Source organism: Theropithecus gelada, chromosome 12 (assembly GCF_003255815.1).
Source record: "Theropithecus gelada isolate Dixy chromosome 12, Tgel_1.0, whole genome shotgun sequence".
NCBI lineage: Eukaryota > Metazoa > Chordata > Mammalia > Primates > Cercopithecidae > Theropithecus > Theropithecus gelada.
In genome coordinates, this window is record NC_037680.1 from 20035625 (window position 1) to 20059166 (window position 23542).

General features: G+C 34.1%; 1 protein-coding gene across 1 annotated transcript in view; it reads right to left on the bottom strand.

Annotated features, from left to right (window-relative positions):
• Positions 1–23542, bottom strand: part of LRP1B (LDL receptor related protein 1B) — a 1963100-nt gene that overhangs the window by 734701 nt on the left and 1204857 nt on the right. Inside the window, exons 19-20 of the mRNA XM_025404289.1 lie at positions 16361–16441; positions 14395–14562 (exon numbers count right to left, since the gene is read on the bottom strand). Of these exons, the coding sequence (XP_025260074.1) occupies positions 14395–14562; positions 16361–16441 (249 nt within the window). The remainder of the gene's footprint in view (positions 1–14394; positions 14563–16360; positions 16442–23542) is intronic.

A 23542-nucleotide genomic window follows, 5' to 3' on the forward strand; every position in this document is an offset into this window, starting at 1 on the left:
CCGCTTATACAGATGAAATTAGAAAGTTATAGTGTATACCAAGGGAAAGTCACAGGCTAAGAAAGACTTGAAAAGACCTTAAATTTACATCCCAGGGTAATCTGTGGCACAGAGACAACCTACAAACATTTAAGGGGAAGAATCACTTCCAGAGTTATCACATTATTAGATTCAAATTTCTAATTTTCAACAACAAAAACAAAAATCACAAGGCATGCAAAGAAGCAAGAGTATATGATTCAAAGAAAACAAAATAAATCAATGAAAAGTATCTCTGACAAAGATCTAATGGTGGATCTACGAGACAAAGAATTTAAAACAACTATCTAAAAGATGCATAAAGAAGTCAAAGAAGATGTGGAGGAAGTCAAGAAACAATGGATGAACAAATGAAATATCAATAAAGAGATAAGCCTAAAAAGGAACTAAAAAACATCTGGAGATGAAAAGTACAATAACTAAAATGAAAAATTCACTAAAGAGATTCAAAGGCAGATTTGAGCTGGAAGAAGAAAAACCAGGCAAACTTGAAGACACAACAATGGAACTTATTGATCTGAGGAAAAGAGGGAAAAAAAATAGAAGAAAACTTTACACAGCAGCAGAGACTTGTAGGACACCATGAAGAAGAGCAATGTATAAGTTTTCCAGAAGAAGGAAGCAAGGAAGAGAGAATATTTAAATACAACTTCAAAGTTTGATGAAACACATGAATATATACATCCAAGAAGCTCAACCATCCTCAAGTAGGATGAACTCAAAGAAATCCACACCAAAACACATTATAAACAAATTATCTAAAGAAAAAGGGAAAATCTTGAAAGTGGCAAGAGAGAGGATACTTATCACATTTGAGAGATTCTCAATAAGATTATCAGCAGATTTCTCATTAGAAACTTGGATAGCAGTGTGGGCTGATATGTATATCCAAGTTTCTGGTGAGCGATCTTTTGATATATGTATATATACACATATATATGTATATATATATGGGTGATATGTTAAGTGTATATATACATGTACATATACATACATGTACCTATATATATGTATGCCAGCCCAAACTGATCATGTGTGTGTGTGTGTGTGTGTGTGTGTGTGTGTGTGTGTAAATTTGTAAATTCAAAGTGTCAAAAGAAAAAAAAAAATTTCTGGGCATGATGGCTCATGCCTATAATCCTGGCACTTTGAGAGGCCGAGGCAGGCAGAGCACTTGAGGTCAGGAGTTTGAGACCAACCTGGTCAACATGGTGAAACTCCGTCTCTACTAAAAATACAAAAAAATTAGCCAGGCATGGTGGTGTACACTTGTAATCCCAGCTACTTGGGAGGCTGAGACAGGAGGATTTCTTGAACCTGGGTGGTGGAGGTTGCAGTGAGCCGAGATTGTGCCACTGCACTTGAGTCTGGGTGAAAGAGGGAGACTCCGTCTCAAAAAAAAAAAAAAAAAAAAAAAGAGAGAAAGAAATAAAGAAACAAAAAATAACAAAAATCCTATCATCCAAGAATCCTACATCTGGCAAAAGTGCCTTTCAAAATTGAGGGTGTAATTAAGACCTTCCCAGATGAACAAATGAACAAAAGCTTAGGGAGCTCCTTACCGCTAGACCTTCCTTGCAAGAAATGCTAAAGGGAGTTCGGCGGTGAAATGAAAAGACAATAGAGAGTAACTTGAAGGTCTATAATGTATAAAAAAGTAAAAATTACAAGAACGTTAAATATGTGGGTAATTACAAAGTCTAGTATTATTTTAACAGTGGCTTGTCACTATACTTCTTTTCTACATGATTTAGAAGACTAACTTTGAAAACATTATTATTCTAAAAGCTAGTATTATTGTACCTTTTGTTTGCAACTCACATTTTGTTTTGTATATAATTTAAAAGACTAATGCATTTAAAAAAATGTTATTAGTTTGTTTCAAACACATAATGTATTTGGTTGGTGCAAAAGTAATTGCGGTTTTTGCCATTAAAAGCAATGGCTTTTGTACCAACCTAATACAAGGAGGTGATTTTGTGACATCACTAACTGAAAGGAGTGCAGACAGAGATGTAAAGAAGCAGGGTTTTTTTATGTTATTGAAATTAAACTGCTATAAATACAAATTAGAGTGTTATAACTTTGGGATATTAAGTGTAATCTCAGAATAACCACAAGGATAATAGCTATAGAATATACACAAAAGCAAATGAGAAAGAAATTTAAACATTTCACCACCAAATGTCAACTAAACATAAAAAGGGCAGTAGTGTAAGAATTGAGGAACAAAAAGTACTAAAAAATATATAGGAAACAAATGGTAAAATGACAGAAGTCCCTCCTGATCATTCAAGGCTTAATAAAGGAAGGAAATACAGACATACGTTACAATATGGAAGAAACTTGGTGACATTATGCTGAGTAAAATAAATCAGTCACAAACAAAAACAAATACTGTAGGATTTGTTTTAAATTAGATACTTAGAGTTATTAAAAGCAGAGACAAAAAGTAGAATGGTTGTTTCCAGGGTCTACAGAGAAGGAAGAACAGGTAATTACTGTTTAATGAGTAGAGTTACAATTTTGCGAGATAACAAGAGTTTTAGATATGAATGGGTGTTGATGCTTGTACAACAATATGAATGTACTTAAAACCACTGAAATGTGCACTTAAAATCTTTAAGATGGTAGATTTTGTGCTATGTGTATTTTAGCACAATTAAAACAAAGTTCTCATGAAACAAATGAAGAGATGACTGAGTCAGTATTTGTATTTTTGTACAGTATTTATTGGTATCTTGTTTTCTATGTGATAAGGGTTAAAGCCTGCTGCTAAAGATGATGGTTTAGCTAAGATAGGGTATGATATAGATTGGAAGTCAAAATGTATTGGTTTTATTTTCCATTCCCTCTATGCCTAAATATGTACTCAGTTTTCCATTAAAAATCAAGTTTTGATAGATACACTGCTTTGAGTGGATTCAACCTCCCTTGGTAGGACATTGGTTTCTTTCTGGTACATAGCATTCTCAAACTATCTTGATTTTCCACAAATAACATACACGATTGTTTGAAGCCAGAATCTCCCCTAAAATTAGGGTTCAAAAGTCATTGTCTCAGTCAACATCTCTAACACAGATGCCATCAGCTCCTTCCAGGAAGCAGCATAAATATTTTTGTTACCATTACATACTCATAAGGATACGGTTTCAGCTTGCTGAGACCCTTTCCTCATCTACACAATAAAATAACTGAATTAAATGAGCTTGATATTCTTCCAGTTCCTATTTTTTTTTCAATCTATGAGATAAAATTTTATGAAAGACAACTATGGTCTTTGTGTGTACCGAAGAAATAGTGTGAGAATGTCCACAACTATTGCAATGAAAAAGTCCTGGAATCTATTTTATCAGGGTGAATTGTGAAAAGTAAAGGAGAATAGAAACAAAAAAGACAGACTTACTGTATCTATTTAATGTAAGGACCTAGATTCCTTCCAGTGTCCTTTGTGAAATTTCATTACAGTGATCTGTAGTAAGAAGAAACACCTTTCTTTTGTCATCTTTAACTGAAATTGAGTATGCAATTGAGAGCAAGGTAGCACTTACTGGGGGTTCATTTAAATATTAATTCACAGAAAGTTAGGGGAAAAAAAGAGATTATATTCTATACCTGCAGAGACAGGTGACTGGATATAGGAATTAAGAGCAATCAGTCTTTGGAACTTCAGCTGCATAATCTTGGGAAAATACCTAAACCTCCCTGAATAGTATTTACTGTGAAGATTAAATGAAGTAACAAATATAGAATGTCTGACTATTAGTGGGTCATTAACATACATTAACTCCCTTTTCTTCCCCTATATTATCACCAATATCTTCTAATGGGCACTTACTTATTGTTAAATAATATAAACAGAAAGATTTAAATTTTTTCTATCTTTCGAAAACTCACTATTGGGCAAAGCGGACATAAACAAAAGAAATAAACAATAACAAAAGATATGGAAGACAGCCTGTCAGTTTCATTTTATTGAATTGTGAACTGAAATCTCCAGTATTTATTGAATAAATGAAAATGATTACATTGTACTAAGAAAATGTACAAACTCGATTGATACAATTAGTCTTATAATATTATCATGACACTAAACTCTATGATCTGGGGGTAAGATAAAGAAAAAGAAAAAAAGTACTACCTACATAAGATAGGACAAACAAGGGATGGATTCTGAGAGTCTAATCAAATTTTGTGTCCAAGAAATACACTCTTTTATTCAACAATTATTTACTGAGCATTCACAGTATCAAATAACATACTTAACTGTAAAAGAAAAACACAAGATAAAATTAATCTAGTTTTCTTTTTAGATCTGGGAACAAGAAATTAGTGAAGAAAATGAATGAATGAATGAATGAATGAATGAATGAATGAGTAAATGAAGAAAAAGCCAAAGGAGAAATTTCCAAAGCAGAAGCAAAGATAAACAGTTAAAACAGAAGAATAAGAGCATGTGTGCACATGTATATTAATAATATTACACAATTAGCCTAGTGGACTTAGAAACTTGTTAAAGATTAGTTATAATAAATTTAAATTGTAGATCAATACATACTTTTATACTTTTTTGGGAAAAACACGTTTCTTTCTTTATCAAGTACATGCTGAATTATTTGGTGTAAATTGTGTGGGTTTTTTTTTTTGTTTTGTTTTGTTTGTTTGTTTGAGACAATGTCTCAATCTGTCACCCAGGGTGTAGTGCAGTGGTGCAATTTCAGCTCACTGCAACCTCCACCACCCAGGTTCACAGTGATTCTCGTGCCTCAGCCTCCAGAGTAGCTGGGACTATAGTTGTGCTACCATGCTCAGCTATTTTTTGTATTTTTTGGTAGAGGCAGGATTTCACCATGTTGGCCATGCTGGTCTCAACTCCTGACCTCAAGTAATCTGCCTGCTTCAGCTTCCCAAAGTGCTGTGATTACAGGAGTGAGCCACCACGTCCAGCCTATCTGGTGTAAATTGTTACAAACATTTCTGAATGGAAATTTACCCGGAGAAATAGCTATCTAAAGATACTGAACACTTTTTTATGTTTATTTCAAAAATGGTTTATTCCAGGGGTGAAATACAGTTGAGATTTCCCCAAAAAAGTGTAGTAAAAGTTTACATAATTCAATGAATTAAACTGTCAACAATGAGATGAGATTAATTTTATATGTGGTATTTAATAGATGTGATGTATATCCAGACTCTCCTTATTTTACTATACTGGCCAGAGAGTTAATGATTTATAAGAAAAGACTGAAATTGTATGATAACTTTATTCTTTATGTCCTTATAGGTAAATCCACCTTTTCACAAGAACCTTGCAATACATGAATAAAAATTGTCAGACCTGGGCTTTAGAAGAAGTTCCCTCATAACAAATTCTGTAGGGATCCAGACTTACTTATTTTTCCATTGAGACAGACTGTTCACCGAGTCTATCATTGATGGGCATTTGGGTTGATTCCATGTCATTGCTATTGTGAATAGTGCTGCAATGAACATACATGTGCATGTATCATTATAATAGAATGATTTATAATCCTTTGGGTATATATTCAGTATCGGGATTGCAGGGTCAAATGGTATTTCTGGTTCTAGGTCTTTGAGGAATCTCCACAGTGTCTTCCACAATGTTAGAACTCATTTACATTCCCACCAACAGTGTAAAAGCATTCCTATTTCTCCATAGCCTCGTTAGTATTTGTTTCTTAACTTTTTAAATGTTCACCATTCTGACTGGCATGAGATGGTATCTCATTGTGGTTTTGATTTGTATTTCTCTAATGATCAGTGATGTTGAGATTTTTTTCATATATTTGAAACACAGTGTTTTCTGAAAGTATATTTTCCTTGTCTATAAGAAGTTTGGAAATGAGAAAAAGAAACAGCATGACATTAAGAGAAAAAAAGTGGGTATAAATTAATCTAGGAGAAACTATTCATTTATAGTTTCCCATGTATTAACCATATTGATGATGAAAAACTGATCATCACTATAGAACTCCTTTTTGAAGAAAAAGGTAAGGAGGAGAACAAGACATCCGATTAGACCCAGCCAAGAAACTCTTCTTCCACACAGAGGAAACAAAATATTGAGTAAACTATAACACTTCAAAGAGATTTCTCGAGAGAAAATACTGAAAGTCAATAGCAGCAACACAGGTAACATGGGTGAAGAAGGAGGACATTGGAAGACCTGTTCATAGCTGCAGGATGTGAGAACTGGTCCCCAGAAACCAAACTTGACCTAAGGAAGGGAGCAAACCAGACCTAATGAAGGGAGCAAAACTTTGTCACACAAAAATAAAGAAAAATAATTAAAATAAAATAAAAAAAAAGCCTCTGAGAAATATGGGATTATGCAAAGTTATCAAACACACAACTCACTGGCATTCCAGGGAGAGAAGATTAAGCAACTTGGAAAACATATTTGAGAATATAGTCCATGAAAATTTCCCCAATCTTACAAGAGAGGTCAACATACAGATACAAGAAATTCAGAGAACTCCTGCAAGATATATACAAGACGATCATCTTCAAAACACATAGTCATCAGATTTCCCAAGGTCAGCATGAAAGAAAACATCTTAAAGGCAGCTAGAGACAAAAGTCATACCACCTACAAAGTGAATCCTATCAGACAAATGTCAGACTTCTCTGCAGAAACCTTACAAGCCAGAAGAGATTGTGAGCTTATTTTTAGTATTTTTAAAAGAAACATCAAGCCAGAATTTCATGTCCTGCCAAACTAAGCTTCACAAACGAAGCAGAAATAATGTTTTCTTTCCCAGAGTAACAATAGCTAAGGGAATTCACTACCACTGGACTGGTCTTATAAGAGATGTTTAAGGGAGTTCTAAACATGAAAATAAAAGAATAATACTTGTTACTACAAAAACGCATGCATATAGCCCACAGACCCTATAAAGCAACTACACAATCAAGAGTACAAAGCAAACTGCTAATAGCACCATGATAGAACCAAAATCTCTTATATCAATATTAACCTTGAAAGCAAAGAGTCTAAATGCTTCACTTAAAAGACAGTGACAAATTGGATTTAAAACAAAACAAGAACCAACTTTCTGTTGCTTTCTACAGACCCATCTCCCATGTAATGAGATAGACAGGTTCAAAGTGAAGGGATGGAGAAAGATCTATCACACAAACGGAAAACAAAAAAGAGCAGGCATTGCTATTCTTGTATCAGGTAAAATAGACTTTAAACCAACAACAGTAAAAAAGGGCAAAGAAGGGGATTACGTAATGATAAAGGGTTCAATTCAACAAAAATACTAACTTTCCTAAATATACATGCACCCAACATTAGGGCACCCAGATTCATAAAACAATTACTTCTAGATGTAGGGAAAGACTTCGACAGCTACACAGTAACAGTGGGAGACTTCAATGCCCCACTGATGGCATTAGACAGATTCTGAAGGCAGAAAATTAACAAATGAATTCTGTTACTCAATTAAATTTAGCACTCAACCAATTAGATTTAATAGACATCTATAGAATACTCTACTCAACAACCAGAATATATATTCTTCTCATCTTCACTCGAACATAATCTAAGATCAACTACATGCTCAGTCATAAGCAAGTCTCAATAAATTTTTAAAAAATCAAAATCATATCAAGCATCTTCTAAAACTATAGTGAAATAGAAATCAATATCCAGAGGAACTCTCAAAACCACACAATTACACGGAAATTAAACAACTTGCTTCTAAATGACTTACGTGTAAACATCAAAGTGAATGCAGATATTTAAAAAAATCTTTGAAACAAATGAAAAATAGAGATATAGCATATTAAAATCTGTGGGATTTGACAAAAGTTGTCTTAAGAGGAAAGTCTATTTTTTTTTTTTTTTTTTTTGAGACGGAGTCTCGCGCTGTGTCACCCAGGCTGGAGTGCAGTGGCGCGATCTCGGCTCACTGCAAGCTCTGCCTCCCAGGTTCACGCCATTCTCCTGCCTCAGCCTCCGAGTAGCTGGGACTACAGGCGCCCGCCACCACGCCCGGCTAGGTTTTTTTTTTTTTTTTGTATTTTTAGTAGAGTATTTTTTTTGTATTTTTGTATGTTAGCCAGGATGGTCTCGATCTCCTGACCTCATGATCCACCCGCCTCGGCCTCCCAAAGTGCTGGGATTACAGGCTTGAGCCACCGCGCCCGGCCAAGAGGAAAGTCTATAGCACTAAACACCTACATCAGGAAGATAGAAAGATCTCAAATTAACAATTTAACATTGCACCTTAAGGAACTAGAAAATCAAAAACAAATCAATCCAAAGCCTAGCAGAAGAAAATAACTAAAAATGAAAGCAGAACGAAAAGAAATTTAGAATCCCAAAAGACTATACAAAGGATCAGTGAAAGAAAATGTTAGTTCCTTGAAAGAATAAACAAGATCAATAGGCCACTAGCTAGACTAACAAAGAACAAAAGAGAGAAGATCCAAATAAGCACAACCCCAAAGGACAGTGGTGACATTACAACTGATCCCACAGAAATGCAAAAGATTCTCCGAGACTATTATGAACGCCTCTGTGTGTACAAACCAGAAAACCTAGAGGAAATGAATAAATTCCTGGAAACACACAACTTCCTAGATTAAATCAGAAAGAAATGGAAACCTTGAACAGACCAGCACCCAGTTCTGAAGCTGAATCCATACTAAATATCTTACCAGACAAAAGAGTCCCAGACCAGATGGATTCACAGTCAAATTCCACCTGACCTACAAAGAAGAACAGGTCCCAATCCTACTGAAGCTATTCCAAAAAACTGCAGAGGAGGGACTCCTTTGCCATTAATTCTATGAAAGCAGCATCATCCTGATACTACAAATCAGATACAATGAAAAAAGAAAATTACAGGTCAATATTCCTAATGAATACAGACACAAAAGTCCTCAACAAGTTACTAGCAAACTGAATCTAGTAGCATATTAAGAATTTAATCCATCGTGATTAGTAGGCTTTATTCCTGGGATGCAAGTTTGGTTCAACATACGAAAATCAATAAATGTGAACCACCACATAAACAGAATTAAATATAAAAACCATATGATCATCTCAATAGATGCAGAAAAAGTCTTTGATAAAATCCAACATCCTTTCATGATAAAAACCCTCAACATACTAAGCAACAAAGGAATATTTGTGAAAATAATAAGAGCTGTCTGTGACAAATCCACAGTAAACACCATACTGAACAGGCAAAACCTGCAAGCATTTCCCCTAAGGACTGGAACAGGACAAGGATTTCTACTCTCACCACTTCTATTTAACATGGTAGCAGAATTCCCAGAGAGAGCAATCAGTTAATAGAATGAAATAAAAGACATACAAATAGGAAATGAAATGGTCAAATTATCTGTCTTAACTGATGATATTATTCTATCTAGAACCCCTAAAGACTCTTCCAAAAGCCAACTATCCCAGATAAGTGAATTCAGTAAAATTCCAGGATACAAAAGTAACATACAATCATTAGTAGCATTTCTATACATCAATAGCATTCAAGCTGAGAGATGAATCAAGAATGCAATCCCATCTACAATATACAAAATAAAATATCTAGTAATACATCTAACCAAGAAGATGCTGAAAGAAATTAGAGATGACACAAACAAACAAAAAAACATTTCATGCTCATGGATTGCAAGAATCAATATTATTAAAATGTTCATACTGCACATAACAATCCACAGATTCAACACCATTCCTATCAAAACACTAGCATCATTTTTCACAGAATTAGAAAACCATTCTGAAATTCATATGGAAAAAAAAATCCAAATAGCCAAAGCAACCCTAAGCCAAAAGAATAAAGCTAGAGGCATCACATTACCCAACTGCAAACTATACAACAAGGCTACAGTAGCCCAAATAGCATGATAATGGTACAAAAACAGACACACAGATAAATAGAACAGAATAAAGAACTCAGAAATAAAGTTGCACACCTACAGCTGCCTGATCTTCAACAAAGCCAACAAATATAAGCAATGAGGAAAGGACTTCCTATTCAATAAATGATGTTGAGAACACTGGCTAACCATATGCAGAAGAATGAAATTGTAGCCCTATCTATTACTATATACAAAAAAAAAATTAAAAACTCAAGATAGCTTAAAGACTTAAATGTAAAACCTCAAACTATAAAAATCCTAGAAGAAAACCTAGGAAGTACTCTTTTAGATATTGGCATAGGCAAATAATTTATGACTAAGTCCTCTAAAGCAATTGCAACAAAAGATATTTATAAGTGAGACCTAATTAAACTAAAGACCATTTGTCAAGTAAAATAAACATCAACAGAGTAAACAGACAACCTACAGAATGGGAGAAAGTCTTTGCAAACTATGCATCTGACAAGGAACTAATAGCCAGCATTTATAAAGAACTTAAAGAAATCAATAAGAAAAAAAAACAAGTTCATTAGAAAGTAGGCCAAAGACATGAACAGACACATCTCAAAAAGAAGACATACAAGTGACCAGGAAACATGAAAAAATGCTCCACTAATAATCAGAGAAATGAAAATCAAAACCACAATTAGATACCATCTCACACCAATCAGAATGGCTATTATTAAAAAGTCAAAAATTAACAGATGTTGGTGGGACTGTGGAGAAAAGGGAGCACACACACACTCTTGGTAGAAATGTAAATTAGTTCAGCCCCTGTGGAAAGAAGTTTGGATATTTTTCAAAGGAGTAAAAACAGGGCCAGGGGCAGTGGCTCAAACTCGTAATCCCAAGTGGCACTTTGGGAGGCAAAGGTGGATGGATCCCATAAGGTCAGGAGTTTGAGACCAGCCTGGCCAACATGGTGAAAACCCATCTCTACTAAAAATACAAAAATTAGCTGGGTGTGGTGGCTCACACCTGTAGTCCCAAGCTACTCCGGAGGCCGAGAGTTGTGTGAACCCATGAGAATTGTGTGAACCCAGGAGGTGGAGGTTGCAGTGAGCTGAGATCACGCCACTGCAGTCCACCTTGGGCAATAGAGTGAGACTCAGTCTCAAACAACATTATCATCATCAACAACAACAACAACAACAACAACAGAACTACCATTTGACCCAGCAATCCCATTACTTGGTATATACCAAAAGGAAAATAAATCGTTCTACCAAAAAGACACCCATACTTGTATATTGATCACTGCACTACTCACAGTAGCAAAGACATGGAATCAACTTAAGTGCCCTTCAGTGGTGGATTGGATAAAGGAAATGTGATACATATATACCATGGAATACAATGCAACCATAAAAAGGAACAAACTATGTCATTTACAGCGACATGAATGCATCTGGAGGCCATAATCCTAAGTGAATTAACACAGAAACAGAAAACCATATATTACATGTTCTTACTTGTAAGTAGGAGCTAAACCTTTGGTACACATGAACATAAAGATGGGAACAATAGAGTCTCCAAAATGGAGAGAGGGAATGGGAGCAAGGGCGGAAAAAGTACCTATTGGCTGCTATGTTCACTATCTGGGTGACAGAATTAAAAGAAGTCCAAACCTCAGCATCATGCAAAATACTCTTACAATAAACCTGCAAAGGTACCCCCTGAATCTATTATAAAAAAATAAAATTTAACAAAAAATAAATTATTTTTGCAAGTGATTTTAGAGAGAATACATATTGAACTTAAGTTAGAAATTTTCTGAAATGAAGATTATATATGGAATGTTCCATTTCCCAGTTTCTCCTCCTCCTTTACTATCAAAAGTTAATTTAAGAGTATTTCTACCCTTTTGAAAACAATTTGAGTTGAGAGAAATTGCACCATATGCTCTGCTTACCCATGCAGTGTAAAGCAAAGTGCTGAGCGATTATATGGTGGATTTGATCAGTTTTGACAACCAGTCTTGAAATTCAAGCCAGAATCCCCTGCTCTTTCTTCCACAGCAGGTTTGGGGACTGAATTATATGACTAATTAAAGCAAATTTCTACTTTACCTTGGCAATCGCTCACAAACTCTGCACGTGCAAATGACTTTGCCGATCAGCTTTAACAACCTGTGTCATCATTTTACAACTTCTATACCAGAATATACAATCAAAATAATAATGAATAGCAATATTTAAGTTCCATTTGAAATCCTTTGAATTGTCTTTTATCAAAGTCATCCTAGAACGTTAACTTTCCTCAATTCCTCCACCTTGTAGTCACCATGTAGAATATTTGATTAGGGAATCCTAGTCAAATGTATAATCTGATCAATATAAATTGGTTCAAGAACTCTCCTCATTCTTTGTTTGAAGCATGTCAAGGAGTCATGTGGACTAATTGGATCATTTCCGTAATTATATAAGAAATACACGACATTCACATTGACAGTATACCCTTTATAGTAATCTATTAGTGAAATTGAGGTGCTCTAAATAAGGCCATTAACATTAAATAGCCACTGCTTCTATAACAATGAAACCTGAGATATTATCTACAGAACCTACAAAGGGATGCACCACTAAATTTGGATGCTCATGAGGGAAAAGCAATCTTTTAAAAATTTCATAATATGTAATAATTGTTTAAACTTAGTGATAAATACATATACAAGAGAAGGGTGTGATCTCACATCTGAGATGATAATAAATTAATTTTAGGGCAATTTATATTTCACAGCACATAAATGAGCAGTATTAGCAGACCACAGATGCACACCCCATGAGGAGCCTTAAAAGACATCTGTGAGGAAGGAAAAATACTGTTTATATTTAAAATGTTATGTAGTGATGAAATGTCAACCACTCTTAGATGAATGTTTCAAATACTAGCAAAAAAAGAAAAAGAACTTTACATACGCTTTTTCCTTTTTCACTCAATAGTAATAATATGCAAAAAGTTCTAGCTCATATATACTCATGGAACAACTAAACAGAAATGGATATGGTAATGAGCTAGAAGAGATAAAGAGAGAAGATCGAGGTTTTGAACTTATTACCTAACGGAGAATGAGATATAATATTAAATGGTAGCTTTATTGATAATCCATTCTTCAGATTTTTGAAGCAAAATTGAATTCAAATATGCTCATGTTAAATCTTATAGGATGTCACAAATAATTTCTTCATTTGTTTTTACTATAATTTCTACAACGTCCATTGCCAGGGAAAGACATGAATCATGTCAAGACCATTAACCATGAGAACTTGTGTTTCATTGCCTCAGGGTATATAGGTCATTGTTTAGCCATATTTGGATCTTTACTGTGACTCTTATAATCCAAGTTATCCAGGTAAAATAAAAAAATCACACAATACGTATTTTAGTACATCACTCAGGGAATCTGCAAAACAGCTGGACTTCTTCTTAAAAACCTAGTATTATGTAGATAATTTAATAACCACTGTTTTAAGAATTTACAGTTTAAAGGGAAAGAGGGGAAACAAAAGACAAAAGGAATCCATGTGAGATAAAACAATTTAGAAACTGTCTATCTTATAGGTTGACAAATATTGCAAAAGACAAAAATATCTCTGTGTAAAACATTTTAAAATGCTTTATTTTGTTCATGGAGTATACGATTCCTTTACCCCTCCACATTAAATAAATTACTTTGTTGCTTGTTTGGGCTAATATTTAAAATGAGCAGGTGCCATATGTATTCATCCTTTTATTTATTCTCTAGTCCTCAATAAATATTTGTGAGATAAATGAAATAAACATCTTTCAGTTTCTTTGCAGAAAAAAAATCTATTAAAATGGTACTAATTATATGATTGTTTGACAGTCTAATGATTTTTTGTGTGTGACATTTCCAACATGACTTTTAAATTATTAATATGCTCTATGACTGATCAAATTTTGCAAAGTAAGCCAGGCAAATGACAGGGTTATCATCCACATGGATATGCTGAGAGCCATGGTCATAACCTCCTTCCTTTCTTAGCTTGTACTCCAGAAAGTCAATCAGTTAGAAATACATCCTCATTTAATCAGGGATTATTTCAAACCTCATGTAAACAAATTTTGTATGGAAATAAAAATAAAATTATTCCTTTCTTTTTTTTTTTTTTTCCTTTTTCACTGTTGAAATAGTTTTAGGGTTTGGATGAGATTAAAGAGAAGTAAAGCATTGAGTAAATACAGAAAACAAAGACTACAGAAGGCATGCAGGAATAAAGAGGTATTGAGGGGAGAAACCAAAGGGAAAAGCAAAGGGGGAAAGGAAAGAGATAGCAAATGATTTTACACAGTTCCACATATATATTTGTGCCTCATAAGCAATTTATTTATTACATAATATTCTCTCTGTAATACTCTTAAGCATTATTATGCATCAACTTTTAAAATGAGATTTCATTAATTTATAAAATTACTAACCTTCTTTGGTACAATTGATCTGGGCTTCATCACTGAAGTCACCACAGTCATTGTCACCATCACAGGCCCAATGGCCTGGGATGCATCTGCCACTGGAACATCTGAACTGATTATCAAAGCAAGAGTGAACACAGCCCACCTCATCACTCCCGTCCCCACAGTCGTCATCTGGAAAGAAACATCAACATGAGGCAGTGAAACCTGAACCATGGAGAAAATTTTTTTTATGAAATATCTAACTGTTTTGTTGTTGTTGCTGTTGTTTGAGACAGAGTCTTGCTCTGTCACCCAACCTGGAGTGCAGTGGTGCGATCTCGGCTCACTGCAACCTTCACCTCCTGGGGCTCAAATGATTCTCCCACCTCAGCCTCCCAAGTAACTGGTACCACAGACATATGCCACCACGCCCAGCTCATTTGTTTTGTATTTCTTTAGTAAAGACGGGGTTTTGCCATGTGTTGGCCAGGCTGGTATCAAACTCTTGGCCTTAAGCAATCCACCCTCCTCGGCCTCCCAAAATGCTGGGATTATATACGTGAGCCACTGTGCCCGGCCCTTTTATTTATTCATTTTCTTCCTATATACAGTTTTTTTTTTTTTGGAAAAATGAATGATAAATTGAATCAGAGGAACAACATTTCTTATAAACAGTGGAAGAATTATTTTCATCTTCATATTGTTTCTCCTTTGATTTAATATCAACTGCTAAACTGAGAGAAAAAAATCCTTGACTTTGGATTTTGAAGCTTAATTTCTACTCCGCACAGAAATAACTAACCACTAACTGAATGCATCTACACACCTCGAAATAAGGAGGCAATGGTGACTGTAGGAATTTCATGAAATGATACAACCAATAATATAATTATCGTGGAAGATTATTACTTAAACCTATAATTCTTATGCCCCATAGTTTAAAATTCTATCTTCAATACCCTTCCTTTCTCCCCATTCTCCAACATGAGAACCCACTGTGTACTCCTCTTCCCTTGGATCTTTTGTATGTATTTGTACTTGGAAACTATTTTACAGTATCATTAGAAATGATTTATATTCTTTATTAACAACTATTTCAAGAGGGAGAGGAGAGAAATGTGAAGTAAAATTAGATCAAATTAAAATAAATGAGTGTGGCCGGGCGCGGTGGCTCAAGCCTGTAATCCCAGCACTTTGGGAGGCCGAGACGGGCGGATCACGAGGTCAGGAGATCGAGACCATCCTGGCGAACCCGGTGAAACCCTGTCTCTACTAAAAAAAATACAAAAAACTAGCCGGGCGAGGTGGCGGGCGCCTGTAGTCCCAGCTACTCGGGAGGCTGAGGCAGGAGAATGGCATAAACCCGGGAGGCAGAGCTTGCAGTGAGCTGAGATCCGGCCACTGCACTCCAGCCTGGGCGACAGAGCGAGACTCCGTCTCAAAAAAAAAAAAATAAAAATAAAAAAAATAAAAAAAAATAAAAAAAAATAAATGAGTGTGAATGTATTGATTCCTATATAATTCCTTTACCTGTACTTGGCATAATTTAGCATAGTAATACAATTGAATATAAGAAAAAAATACCATTAGAACATAAGAGGAAACTGACAGAGTTGAGACTGTCTGGGTAATTCCATAGCAATGTATAAGCTTCTCCTCCTGAGGTTACATGCATGTTTTAGGGAACCCGAATTGTCCAAGTTATTTCCTCAATTGTCCACCTTACTACATGTTTGTAGAATTAGACCATGTCCAACATAAACATTTGATAAACAAATCTCTATCACAGATCCATGGGGCAAATATTGAGCTCCATTATCTTTAATGCTAATTCCCACTGATGTGCCAGCTGCCCGCTCACTACTTGTTTTAGCCATTTATCTTGGCTCTTCAAGCTTCCCCTACAAAGTACCTCTGAAGAAAGCCAGGCACTCCAGACCACCAAGCCCCCAATCAAATCAGTGCTATACAGTGAGCATTTTGTACTTGCCAGAGTCGCAGTGCCATTTGCTGCTAATGCATCTTCCACTTTTGCATACAAATTGTGTTAGTGGCTCACAAGTTGGGAATTCTGTGAAAGATATAAAAACATCCAAAAGGTAACATGTTATTGACTGTGCATGACTTAATTTGTATCATTTGCTAATGTGATCAGAACTCCTTCCCTGTTCTCTACAAAGGCACAGAGGAAATGGCAGATAAACAAACACAGTGACTATAACTTCTTGAGGACATAGGACTCACATACTTTTATTATATTTTAAATGAGTGCTTTCCAGTGACTGAAAGCCTAGGAGAATTATTTGATGAAGGAAGGATCATTCGGATTCATTATACTGCTAGAAAAATGAATAGATGTCAACTCCATGCACCAAGGGACTCAACATTCACTTAGTGGATAACAGCTAATGGAGCTGTACACGCTGGAGCTGCAAAGTAATGTGTTTATGCTTTAACAGAGGAAGGCCTTTTCTGAATACAGAGAGCCAAAGATGGAAAGTCAGATCTCACTCTGCCTCTGAAAGATGTTAACATTATAAGGTGAAAGTTAAAAAAAATAAAATAAACACAATAAAATCACTTAGGTAAGCCAGTATTACCTAGTTACCAAGAAAAGTACGAAATCTTAGTCTATGGAAAAAAAAAAAAAAAGTGAAAACCTGAAAAAAAAAATAGTAAAGAATTAGATTTTAAGATGAATTTTACACAATTAAATCAAGAGACCTCCTTACTAACCTTTAGATAATTATAACAAAGAGGAATAGAATTAGCAAAGAAAAAAGAGTTTGAAAAATATAATTAGCCAATTTGAATATCAATACATCTAAAAGACAACACTGTCACAATAAAATCTGATAATCAATAGCCAAAAAAGAGGGGTAATAGTAGTGAGAGAAAATATAATTGCTGAACACTTTATCCAAGGAATTTCGAATTGTTTACTAATATGTCCCAGGAGAAAGTTTTATTTTCTCTAATTCATATACGGTGAAAGTTATTCACCTAGAGTTTATTTAAGTTGCTCAATATCAGACCTTTAAGCTCTCAGGAGAATATGAATAGCATTACAAATCTTCACACACAAGAGCTCATTTAAAAGATATTTAAAGAAGAAAAAGAAGAAATAACAAACTATTGGTTTAATTACACAAAGACAGAAAAAAATAGACCTATGGTCTATACGTTTTTTTTTTTTTTTTTTTGAGAAGGAGTCTTACTCTGTCACTCAGGCTGGAGTGCAGTGGTGAGATCTCGGCTCACAGCAACCTCCGCCTCCCGGGTTCAAGCGATTCTCCTGCCTCAGCCTCCCGAGTAGGTGGGACTAGAGGCGTGTGCCACCACACAGGCTAATTTTTTGTATTTTTATCGGAGATGGGATTTCTCCATGTTTGCAAGGATGGTCTCGATCTCCTGATCTTGTTATCGACATGACTCGGCCTCCAAAAGTGCTGGGATTACAGGCGTGAGCCACTGCGCCTGGCCCATATTCTTTAATTGTTCTTGTGACAGCAGAAGCCAATGACATTTTGTGACTATCTGTTTTTCCATTTAAGACAACTGACACAGAATCATAGAATATATTTGATGGAAGGCAATGCAGAGAATACAATTTGAAAATATTTACAAATATTTTACAAATATTCTCTGCATTGTCTCAGGGCTACTAAGAACAACTGATGGCTGAACAGGCTTGACTTCAGGTACTCAAACCTCTTCAGCCAAATCTATTCAAATGTTACCCATCAATCAATCAATCGTTTCAATTTTGTAGTTTTGAGCATTATTTTATTTTGGAGAAAAATGTATGAATAACAAAAATATATTTCTCTGCTTAAAAAACGGACTAATTGTGTCCAGTCGTTTTAGCTATAAGGCAACTGAAACTCAGAGAAATTAGATTTGCCTAATGATACATGTATCTCCTTAAGGAAAAACAGGTCTTAGAATTCAGTTCATGAAGCTCCCCATCCAGCACTTCTTCTACTATACTCTATTACCAATTTTCTATCTCACTTTCCCTTACCATCCATGAATGTACCTACATTGTTATTTTACTCTCCTCATATTCTTAGCATATATTAGGCATAAGGTTTAAACATTTCTCATACATTGTTTCATTTTGCAAAGGAGTCCTTTCTTATGTTTATCAGAAACGTGTCTCTAAATACTTTCACTATTTTAGGATTCAGTTAACAAGATTTTGTCCATGTCAGTCACTCCTTCATAAGTTTCTTTTTTTTTGTTCCTTAACAAGATAGTGAGAACTTACATTTATGTTTCAAGAATCAGCACGAAAGTTGTCTGAAATATGCTTTTTTCCTTAGAAAGAAACTGTTTAGCAGATGTACTGCAATGTAGAAGATGTACTGTAGACAAGAGTCAGGACATTTAAATGAAAAATGCTGGATATTTCCATCATTTAGAGTTTTTTTATTATCTTATTTCTAAATTATATAACACTATCAACTTTTTATTTATTTTTATAGGGTAGACTGTACCAAGATTCACCTAATCATTTCTGTGACACTTTTCTAAGGTTTATTCCTGATAATTTCCTCCTAAGAGTTGAGGACTTCACATAGTACTCCAGGTAGTTAGTTCTGTACAAAATTAGGTTACTAAGTATTTTCTTAGTACATTAACTAATAAAGCACATTGGTGATAGTATCTTTAGGAAATGAGAATTTCAAGTGATATTACTGTAACTCTTCTAGAATGGTTTGCATTTTTACCTTAAAATCTATGACATTTTTAAGTTTATATTAGTACAGTTCTTGGCAAATCACAAGTAGTTGGAATTAATAGTAAAAGAGGAGCAAATTAATTTTGCCTGACAGTGTAAAGACTTACCTTGTGTGTTATCCTAAACGTAACGCCTGAAATTAAAATTAGAGGCTAGAATATTCACCTCCATTCTTAAAGTAGTGAAACAACAAATCAACTTGGGGCATGAAAGGACTCTCTCTAATATGTAGCAGAGCTGGGAAGAGAGAGTCGGTCAAGGACACCACCAGAGACAGCCAATGAATGGTCTTCAGATGGTAGCCATCTTTTATATTGGTAACTTGTCCAGTGACAAAATAAATTGATATTACTTCACAAATAACATAAAGAGAAAGTGGTGGCTTCATACCCTATCTGATGGATTTCGCTGTCTTGGTTACCTGTTTATTTACTTTTTAAAAAGCAATTTATTTGTGTGAGTTTACATCTAAGTACATTCATCTAAGATACTGACATTTGAATGAAAATTATTGTAAAACTTAACAAGTTTGTATTGTTTCATGATTACCAAAATCACATCTTAAGATATGAATTTTAAGATAAATTTAACTTTTTAAAAACCAGACAATGTCATGAGACCCTAAATGTGATGCAAAAAAAAGAAAAAAAAAATAGGTAGAAAGGAGGCAAAGACTTACATCAAAAGCTATCCTGCAGAAACCCAACAAATATTCTGTGATGTAAGGGGAAGTACTAGGAAGAAAACTGAAAATGCCTAAAGGCATAATTTAATCAATACTTCTAAGGAAGTTTCTTTTATTACCTAACGAGATATTGAGAATTTATGCTTATGTTTCAAGAATCAACACGAAAGTTGTCCAAAATACGCTTTTGTCCTTAGATAGATAATAACTGGTTAGTGGATGTACTGCAGTGTAGAAGATGTACTGTAGACAAGAATCAGGGCATTTAAACAGAGAATCAACTCAAGTTTTTGTTCAAATGAGTAAACAATAAAATGGGGACTCAGATATGATGAGATCTAATCTTTAAAAATAACAATACATCTTTTTTGACTCTATAATAAGTTAATTCAAAATTTTGTATCTCTCGTCTATAAACTTAGGAGCATATTAATCAATATTCCAAGTTTTGCTAAGAAAAAAATATATCATCCTAAGTATCTGAAAACTTTTGAAACTGATGATATTTCATTGGTTAGGAAATTTTCCATGTAAGTTTTAAAATTATTTCCAACTGTTAGATTTTAACACTAAAAAGCAGTCAAAAAATGAAGTGGAAATTAGCTTTGAATATATAAAAAAAAATTCTCAAACTAAATTTAAAAATCAAAAATCCAATACATTCAACCTCTAAGAAAATGAGACATTCACTTTCTGCCCACACTGAATAAAATATAAACACATATAATGTAAACATGTGCTTAAACAATTATATATTATATGTGACTAATTTTTTTAATGATAGTTACATCATGTCTCTTGTTGTTAACCTTATAGTCTGACTTAGCTTATGGAGAAAAATTCCTGTAGAGAAAAACACTGAGAACCAGAATAAGGCTGAAGGGAAATAGTAAAGAGAGTAAAGTTATTATCTGAAGAGAGATATGTACAGGAGAAAAGTTATTAATGTTTGATTTCTGTTTCATTCTCAAAGTACTACGACTGAGTAAATCACTCAGTCTGCCTGGTTTCAGACTTCTGGTTTATAATCTTCTCTCTTGGGTCCTGTACGTCCTAGAGATCAAGAAGTCAGAAGACATATCATCTAGAAATGCATAATATCCTGAAAGCATTTAATGTAGCAAAAAGTAGGGTTCACCACTTGAATAACTCCTGGGGTTATCACAGCATTACAATAAATCACAATAATTGATTATTGTGCTTTAAAAACCTCTTAAAATACATTTAATATTTTTCCTGTTCTTTCATATTAGTGTTAATTTAAAAGTTGAAAATAGCATCTGAATATATCAGTTTATTTCTGGATACCTGCTCTGTTAAAATGCCCTTATGAATTCTTATATTTGACAAAGATTTAAATATTACACACATTTTTTTTTTATTTCTTGACTTTGCATAAAAATTATTTGACTTTGGATACAAATTGCAGGACACTTGCAAGAATTACCTGATTAACTCAGAAAAAGAGAAAAATTATGAACAAAAATGGCTTACATTTCATCATGTTACAATTATAGAAAGGAAAAGAAAACTGTATTTTATCTTGGTAGTTACTTAAACCTCATAGAATATTTAATATGGATTAATGGACTGTTAAAAATCTTCTATTATTGCAGGTGGTATGCTCAATTTACCTATTATATGTTTCACTTAAAATTTATTGTCAGGTTATATGTAAGCTATTATGTAAATGGCTACAATTGTCTTTCTCTCAAGGGTAATCATGATTGGTATGGTGCTTATATTTATCCAGTACACAAAGCTTAGAGGAATGTCTCCCAGGAAGGTAGATTTTAAATCTAATTCAGGCTTCTTTCTTGTCTCCGACCTATGAATTTTTCTTATTCCTCCTCCTTGCCCCCCAAAATAATATTTTTAAGTAATTTGTTAATAAAGTCTCAAAACCTATATCATAGGTTTCAGATCATGTAACACATGTCCTACACAGATAAATTTATCCTTCAAAATTATATATGTGGAAATTGCATAGAAGATTCAAGTTAACATTAATGACAAGAATATTGTACAAGTCCAGGCTTAGGAAACTGTTATCTTCGCCTGAAAAAGACAATAATAATCACATTATCTATTATTTACTGAATATATGATACTAGGCTAGCTGCAGATATATTACCAATACTCTTGAGGATATCCCTGCGATTGTTAACCCTAATGCCAATTTGCAGAAGAAAACAGTATATTCTGCCTAAGGACACATCAGATAAATAGCAAGTGGCAGTAAAATTTCAATACAACACTCTGATCAATGCCAAAATACATTATTATTTTTCACTATACCATGCTGATTATACTAATACTTTTAAAAGAGTATTTATAGTTTAGAAAGATTTGTGAAGGAATTAAAAAAATTTAATTCATTCTATAGTTTATGTCTAACATTTAAGCTCCAATTCTAATTTTTACTTTCCCTATGGTATATAATTAAATATTGTTATGAAGAGTGGTGCTTTTAAAAATTACACATGCACTAGATTCACTGAGAAAATAAATTACATTTCTAGATATTGACACTAGTTGTGGCTCCCAAGAATTGGTACTTACATAGGACAGACTTCAAATGATCCGATAGAGTAAATGCATTTTGGAGAAAACCACATAAGAGTAGTATACTACAACTTGTCATCATTTTGCCACTCTTTCCTTACTATCACATAACAATCTCATTTTATATACCAAGTATAATGTCACATACAAAAAAACAAAGGCTTTGCAGGCAGGTAAATGTGGGTTCAAACCCTGACTGTATCGCCAATTAATGTGTGATATTGGGTAGTTACCCAACATCTCTGAACAGAGGTCTGTGATTTGCAAAATGGAAGAAAATATCACTCAAATATTTTATTGGTTCAAGGCATTTAACTGAGAACTTTATATCAGATCGAGTTCTAGGACTTAGAAATGTATCACTTAAGTGAATGAATGAATGACTGAATGACAGAGTGCTAGGCACTAGGAATACAATATTGAATATTCTCATTTTTTAGACAGCTTACAATCTGCTAGGGAAGACATTTAGAATACAATTAAGTGATTTTAATAAATATCTGATAGATGTTATTTTATAGACAGTGTAATGTGTTATTACAGTACACAGCAGAAGCAGCCAAACTAATCTTGGCTGTTTATGTATTGCTTCCCAGAGGAAGGGATATAAAAGCTGATATGAATAATACGTTTGAGTTAAGGCACATGAACAAGAGGAGGAGGACTGGTTTTACAACGTTCCAAAGAAAGAGACAGATTCATGAAGGCCCGGAAGTGAGAGTACATAAAATGTTTGAGAAAATGAAAGAATTTTAGAATGGTTGCAATACGGTATAAGATAGAAGTAGTGAAAGGCTTGCAAGACAGATTTGGAAATTGATCACTATTTAAATGACCAAGTATTAGAAAGTCAAAAAGAACACCTAGGAAGTGTATACAGTGACACTAAAAGAAGTGCGAGGAAAAAATATTGAATAGTTCTGACAATATGGCAGACAATCAGGAATGTTAAGTAAAATAACCACCAAATATTTCAATACATAGGTGAATGTATACAAATAACATATATTTTCAGAGTCCAGAAATAAAAGGGGTCCTAAAAACTAGAATTGTGAGTGAATGAAATATAACGCCGTTGCCTGTGTATGCATGTGTAATTTTACCTCCAAAGGCAGTAAAAGAAAGCTGGTTCTGTTATCTATCTAGATGCCTGAGTTTTAATGTCAACCTGGGACAGG